At 34.7% G+C, this 7915-nt stretch overlaps 1 protein-coding gene across 1 annotated transcript in view; it reads right to left on the reverse strand.

The window, feature by feature from the left end:
• Positions 1-6: 6 nt before the first annotated feature.
• The window catches only part of LOC108527634 (zinc finger protein 449-like), a 16640-nt gene continuing 8731 nt past the window's right edge, over positions 7-7915 (reverse strand). Inside the window, 7 exon segments of the mRNA XM_017869038.1 lie at positions 7-361; positions 364-411; positions 414-500; positions 503-709; positions 712-864; positions 867-977; positions 1172-1285. Of these exon segments, the coding sequence (XP_017724527.1) occupies positions 99-361; positions 364-411; positions 414-500; positions 503-709; positions 712-864; positions 867-977; positions 1172-1285 (983 nt within the window). The 3' untranslated portion in view covers positions 7-98.

The following is a 7915-nucleotide window of genomic DNA, read 5'->3' on the forward strand; positions in this document are numbered from 1 at the left end:
ATAAGCTCAAACAAAAGCTTCCAAGACAAACAGCCTGCTGCAGGTTAAGATTTTTTTTGAGTTAGTGTCAATTTGTGTAGGACCTGTTTCAGCGATTCTTAAATAAGTCCTCTAAAGTGAGTGACCTGGTGCATAATAAGGCCAGCTCTCTGTCTGAAGCTTTTAGAACAATGAGTACACTTGTACGGCTTCTCCCCTGTGTGGATTCTTAAATGAATAACGAGGCTTGGTCTCTGTCTAAAACTTTTCCCACAATAATTACACTTAAAAGGTCTCTCTTCAGTATGCGTTCTCTGGTGCAAAGTAAGAGCTGTCAGTCGACTAAAACTTTTCCCACAATTATGACATCTATGAGGTTTTCACCTGTATGAGTTTTCAGATGTCTTTTAAGACTTGATCCATGACAAAACTTTTCCCGCACTCAAGACATTTATATGTTTCTTCTTCAGAATGGGTTCTCTGGTGCCCTATAAGATGTGACCGCCGAGTGAATCGCTTTTACATACAGTGCATTCATAGGGTCTCTCCCCTGTATGAAGTCGTTGGTGTCTATAAAGGTCTGAACTACGAAGGAATCTTTTCCCACATTCAGGGCATTTGTGAGGTTCTTCTCCTGAATGGATTCTCTGATGCCCAGTAAGTTGTGACTTCCGAGCAAAACATTTTCCACACTGAGGACATCGGTGAGGTTTCTCTCCTGGACTCTTTTCTTATGGGGTTTGGGGTTGAGAGGTTCTTCCAAGTTGGAGTTCTCAGGTGTCTCTCCCAGAGTGGGGTTCTGCTGATCTACCAGTTTTGCTAAATCTGTCTGTAAATCTTCTGGGGGGGTTTCCCATTGATTTTCTAACTGTACATAGTCTTTTGCAAAATGGGACCCTGGAGAGCATTCCCCTCTAAAGTTACAATAAATGGATACATGGTCTCCATTTTTTTCTGTTTTGAAGTATCTTCTTCATTTTCTATCCCGATCTCAAAACCTGAGAAAAGAAACAGAAACTGCAGATGATATTGTGTTCCATGGAGAAAAGAAAGTGAAGGAAAATGAAGAGTTATGTTAAACCAGTGGTAGGAACATAGAAATTCCTAAATAGAATTCCAAACTCTTTATCATTTATTTAGGTCAAATTTTTCTCTTTTTTTTCCCCTAGTATATCAAAGAACAATTACTTACCTATCTTGGAATCAAGTAATTGTTTCATTTCTTTAGAATCCTGTAATTCCTTCACCCACGGCTCTTCTCTATTCTCCAATGAGAAGTTCATGTCAAGTTTTGGTAATGGATATCCTGGCCAGAAGAAAGATGGGAAGCATTACAGTTTGGCTCATCAAAGGTTTTTCCAAAATTTAGGCTGATTTCTTGGACACATAGCCTCTTAGTATTTACTTCCTACTCCATTACTATTATTTCACCTAAGTCTCTTACAACAGTCTTTTCTTTAAAAGATAAGAGCAAAATGAAAATGAGGTTGTGTTCAATTCAAAGCTATTCTCTAATCTATGGAAGGTGAGTGAATAAATTGTGTGCTGAAATTAATGCACTAAATCATTTCAGCATCTATTTTGATACTAGATTTGCTTAGGTTAGAGCTAAAATATGAAGTAAATTTCATAAAGTTTTGCCATATTAATACTGGAAAACACTGCTATTGAGTGCTAAATGAAGAGAGAGAGGTGAAAGTAGTAGTTAAAGTGTTTACTGGAAAATTTTCAGTGGAGTCTTTTGAATTTAAATGAAAATTGAACTAAGTTGAACCTAGCAAAAGCAGTATTTATGTTGGTTTCAGTTAAAGTCTAAAAGTGGATTCTCTTAAAATTAGCCCAAATGACTCATACAGGTAAAAATGACTATTAGTCAAAATGACTACAAAATAGTATTTCAAAGTGTCAATCTAAGGACAGCCAGGTGAAGTTTCTAACCACTCACTCTCCCCTTGTCTGACCACCCCTCTCCTCACTGACAGCTGGTATTGCTTACATCCTCTTTTCTGAGCCCCTTCTTTTCCTCCTTTATCTCTGGTCAAGTTTAGTGGTCTTCAATGAAATGTGGGCTGTAAATTACTAATTTGATATCTAAATGTAGGCTGATGTTTAAATATTAGTATTATTAAAATGACATTAGGAATTTATTTTGACTAATGTTAATCTGAAGGAAAATTTAAATTCTAGAACATTATATTCAAGGCAGAGGAAGTGGACTAAAACACCTCATTTTAGTTTTTCATGAACAAAAATTTCCTTTTCAAGATTAAGAAACAAAAGCTGAATTTCAAATAAAAGTGCTGTTTAAATTCACTATTTTGTTTTCATTTGGATTTCAAAGTTAAGAGTGAAATTACAGGGTAATATGAAACAGGTCAAATAAAATTGAAGGTAATAGATCAAAAGAAAGCTGCTGTGAAGTAAAAGATGGAGTTTCAATTGAAACTTGGAATACGAGAGAATAGCAAAGGCTTAGATACAAAATACTGACATAATCTAAATGCATAGTAATCTGAATCCACATGACAAAGCAGCATAAGTAAAAATAAATATGTAATGAGAAAAGACAGTATAAATGAAAATTACCGCTTCTTTCTTTTGTTAAAAGATGTAAAAGGCAACTGTATAAAAATATGTATACAGTGTATCGCTGGGCATACAACATAGAGAAATGTAATATATTTCTCAATAATAGCAGAAATGAGGTGGGTAAGAGCAAAGTGTATGGGACTAAAGAAATGACTCCAGTTGGTAATTCAAATCCACAGGAACAAATGAAGAAACCAGAAATGATAAACAATGTTAATATAACAAAAGTTATAATATATATTTATTTTCCTTTCTTCTTTCAGCTTCTTAAGAGTCTTAAAATTACATAAAGCAATAATTATAACAATGTATTCTTGGGTTTAAAACATTTTTGATGTAATATATATGACAGTAATATCACAAAAAGGGGGAAAAGGGAACAGAGCTACATAGGAGAAACATTTCTATATCTCACTGGCATTAAGTTAGTATAACTCTGAAACCAATGATAAGATGTACATGGTAAATCCTAGAGCAACCACTAAAGAAACAAAAGTAGTAAAATTATTAAAGTAAAATATTACATGAGGAATATTTACTTAATGAAAAAGAAAGCAGTAAAAGAGGGATAGAGGAACAAAAAAGACTTGAGGCATATAGAAAACAGAAAGCAAAATGGCAGATATAAATCTAACCACATCAAAAATAAAATTAAATGTAAATAGATTAAATGACTTAATCAGAAAGCAGAAAAGATCTGACTGGATTGAAAAGATCCAACTATATACTGTGTATAAGAGGTATCCTTTAGATTCAAAGATACAAATAGATCAAATGTAAAGGGATGGAAAAAGATATATCATACAAGTAGCAACCACAAGCCAGTCAAAATAGACATTAAAACAAACAAAAAAACTCATTACTAAGATATACAGGATCATTTTATAATGATAAAAATATTAATCCATCAGGAAGATATAACAATTATAATCATGTATGCACTTAATTTCTGAGTACTAAAATATGTAAAACAAAACCTGACAGAAATAGTACAAGAACCAGATAATTCAACAATAGTAGTTGGACACTTCAATAACTCCTTGCACTAACAGATAGAAAATCTAGGCAGAAGATCAATAATACAAGACAAAGAAAATACTATAAACCAACTAAACATAACAGAATAGAAATGAGAATCCAGCAATAAATCCATATATCTGTCCTGTGGTCAACTGATTTTGACAAGGGTTTCAAGGATATTCAATATAAAAAGAATAGCCTTTTCAACAAATCATGTTGAGACACCTGGATGTCTCCATGGGAAAAAAAAATATTATTTGGACCTCTACTTTGCACCCTATTAAAAATTAATGAAAAATAGATCAAAGTCTTAGATGTAAGAGCTAAAATCATAAAACTGTTAGATGAAAACACAGGGGAAAATTTTTGTAACCTTGGATTAGGCAATGATTTCTTAAATAAGACATCAAAAGGGCAAACAACAAAAGAAAAAACAATTACATTTGACTTCATCAAAATTAAAAAAATCTTTTGGGTTACAAAGAACACTATCAAGAAAGTGAAAAGATGGCCTACAGAATGGGAGAAAATATTGGCAAATCATATGTCTAATAAGGGACTTTTATCTAGAATACACGGTTGACCATTGAACAACATGGGTTTGAACTACACAAATACACTTATAGGCAGATTTTCTTCCACCTCTGTCACCCCTGAGACAGCAAGACTAAACTCTCCTCTATTTTGTTGATCTACATGTCTATTCTTATGGAAGTACCACACTGTCTTAGTTCATTTGTGTTGCTATAAAGACCTTTATAATGATCCACTTCCACTTATTGGATAGTAAATATATTCTCTGCCTTATGATTTTCTTAATAACATTTTCTTTTCTCTAGCTTATTGATTGTAAGAATACAGTAAATAACATATGAAATACGTGTTAATTGACCACTGATGTTATCAGTAAGGCTTCCAGTCAAACAGTAGGCTATTAGTAGTTACATGTGGGGGAAACAAAAGTTATGTATATGGATTTCCAGCTGCACAGTAGGTCAGCACCCTTAACCCCCACATTGCTCAAGGGTCACCTGTATAAAGAACACATACAATTCAATAATAAAAAGACAAATAATTCAATTAAAAATGGGCAAGGGAACTAAATAGATCTATGAAAATATACAAATGACCAATGAGCACATGAACGCATGTTCAGCATCGTTACTCTTCAAAGAAAGAAGAGTATCAAATCCACAATCAAAACCACAATGAGTCACTATTTCATACCCATAGGATGGCTAGAATAAAAATGTCAAATAATAATAATAAACGTCGCCCAGGATGTGAAGAAATAAGAGTGCTTGTACACTGCTGGTGGGAATGTAAAACAGTGCAGCCAGTTTGTAAAAGTCGAGAAGTTCCTGAGAAGTTTAAACATAGAGTTACCATATGACCTAGCAATTGTGCTCCCAGGTATATACCCAAGAAAAATGAAAACATATATAAATACAAAATGTCATACTCAAATTTTTATAGCAGCATAATTCATAATAGCCAAACTATAGAAACAATCTAAACATTCATCAGCTGTTGAATGAATAAACAAAATGTGGTATAACGTCACAATGGACTATTCAACCATAAATAGGAATAAAGTACTGATACATGTTACAACAAAGTTGATCCTTGAAAATATGTTCAGTGAAAGAAGTTGGTCATAAAAGACCACATATTGTATGATTCCATTAATACGAAATATCCAGAATAGGCAAATCTACAGGGACAGAAAGTAAATTAGTGGTTGCTTTGGAGTGGGAGAGATGGGGGCCAAGAGGTGATAGCTAAAGGGTACAGGTTCTTGTTGAGGTGATGAAAATATTCTAAAATTGATTGTGGTGACAGTTGTACATATTGTGACTATACCAAAAAACATTAAATTGTACACTTCAAAGGGGTGACAATGTATGGTATGTGAATTATATATAATGCTATTTAAAAAAGATGTAAATGTAGAAAAAAACATTTAAATATTGACATCATTAAATGATATTAACAGATTAGTTTGGCTAACATTAATCTGAAGTAAAATTTAGATTTCAGTACACTATATCAAATCCTAGGAAGTAGTGTAAAATACTTTATTTTATATTTTCACAGGGAAAAANCAAAAAATAGAAATTATACATTTAAAAAAATAAGAGTAGAATTGGATTGTTTGTAACACAAAGGATAAATACTTGAGGAGATAGATACCCCATTTACCATGATGTGATTATTATGCAATGCATGCAATGTATTAAAACATCTCACATACCTCATAAATACATACACCTAGTATGTACCCACACAAATTAAAAAAAAAAATTTTTAAAGTTAGTGGAAAAAAGAAACTGGAGTTCATTGATTAAAGCTGCCATCAAGTAGAAGTGAGAAGGAATTGAAACTGGGGAGAGCAGCAAGTAGCAAAGGCTTAGGATGGTAGAAGCGTGAAGGCCCAGGAGATTTCAATATGAAAGCCAGAAAAACAGTTTTGGGAATGACAGGAATTGTTCATATGGCTATTCTCATCTTACAGAGCACAAACTTGAAACTCTTAAGGTTACAGATTTCATCAAATATCACTTCAAAACCAGGCCCAGACACCTGCTCCTTAGGTAAAAGAAGCTCTATGACCTAGTTGAAGGACTAAATGTAACCCTGGAAGCAGAATCTGGTACCCATGAGATCTAAGGGCAGCTGTGTCTCATGGGCCTCCCATATTGGCCTTCAAGTCTAGCTGCTACTTTCTGCACAGCACCAAATTACAGAGATTTGAGTACTTTTGCTTTGGTTCCTTGTCCCCAGCATCATACTCCTGGTGCCAGCTTTCAAAAAGCTTGGCCCCAAATTGGGTGCATCAGGAGTCTCCACACCTTGGATGTGAAAACATGGTGCTCAAACTTGAGCTTCTTCATGGATGTCAACCTAAAGCACTTCTTATATGTGTAGCACACCCCACCCCAACCCTGTTGTCCTGAGTAATATTCAGATACTTCCGGACACTATTACCAGTTTATTTGCATTTCTCAACCTTATTTTCACAGTCCAAGTCAGCTAAAACCAATTCCCATTCACTTTTGACCCATGTCTCACCTTTTAGATATCAGTTCCCATCCTCTACTCTTACATATTGAATAAAATACCACCACGAATGCTGAATAAAACTGACGCTTACTGAAAGCGTTTCCACAGATATATTTGCGCTACTCTGCTGGCCAACATAGCGAGAACAGCTATGGCTCTTACATAGCAAAGATAAGTGAAGACGAGCAGAATTTGGCATTCCTATATATTGTGGTGGGAGGATAAACTGGTACAATAATTTCAGAAGGCAATTTGACAATATCTATTAAAGTTTTAAATGCCCATTAATCAATCAATCCCGATTCTAGAAATTTATCATATCAATACCTGCATATATTGTATTCTCCAAATGTTTTCTAGTTTGGCTCCATGGCTTCTGGGTCAAAGTTGAGTGGCAATAAAAAAGCAGGCATTAATGACTACTTCTGTCAGGGGGCTCTTCTCTTTACCCTCAATGTAAGCTATCTGTAAAGTACTATTATTGGATGAGTGGTTTTACAGTAATAGAAGAAATATTAACTGCTGGTCAGTAAAAAGAGAAGGGCCCTACACTTCACTTCTATGAGCCTCCCTTTTTTTTTAGCTCCCACAGGAATGAGAAACACAAAGAAATGATAAATGTTTAAGGTGATAGATATGCTAATTATCCTCATTTGATCATTACACATTGTACACACATATCAAAATATCACTCTGTATCCCATAAATAGGTACAATTATTACATGTCAATTGAAAATAAAAGGAAAGGTTGGGTGCGGTGGCTCATGCCTATAATCCCAGCACTTTGGGAGGCCGTGGTCAGGAGATTGAGACCATCCTGGCTAACATGGTGAAACTCTACTAAATATACAAAAAATTAGCCGGGCGAGGTGGCGGGCGCTTGTAGTCCCAGCTACTCAGGAGGCTGAGGCAGGAGAATGGCGTGAACCCGGGAGGCAGAGCTTGCAGTGAGCAGAGATCGCACCACTGCACTCCAGCCTGGGCGACAGAGCGAGACTCCATCTCAAAAAATAAATAAATGGAAAAAAAGGAGGGCCCTACAGATAGAAACCAAAGCCTGTTACCTTAAATTTAATCATGTCTCCTGGTTTTGAGACCGTGGTCTAGAACATTAGTTTTCCAATGACAATAATATATTGTCCAGGATGTTAAACTCATCCTCTGGCTATAATTAAGAGATCCATGATAGATATATTATATTTGACCAAATTAAGTGAAGAAATTTTACTTAGGAAAAGTTAACTGAAGAAAAAAAAGGAAATC

Source organism: Rhinopithecus bieti, unplaced genomic scaffold, assembly GCF_001698545.2.
Source record: "Rhinopithecus bieti isolate Rb0 unplaced genomic scaffold, ASM169854v2 scaffold_5000, whole genome shotgun sequence".
In the NCBI taxonomy this organism is placed as follows: domain Eukaryota; kingdom Metazoa; phylum Chordata; class Mammalia; order Primates; family Cercopithecidae; genus Rhinopithecus; species Rhinopithecus bieti.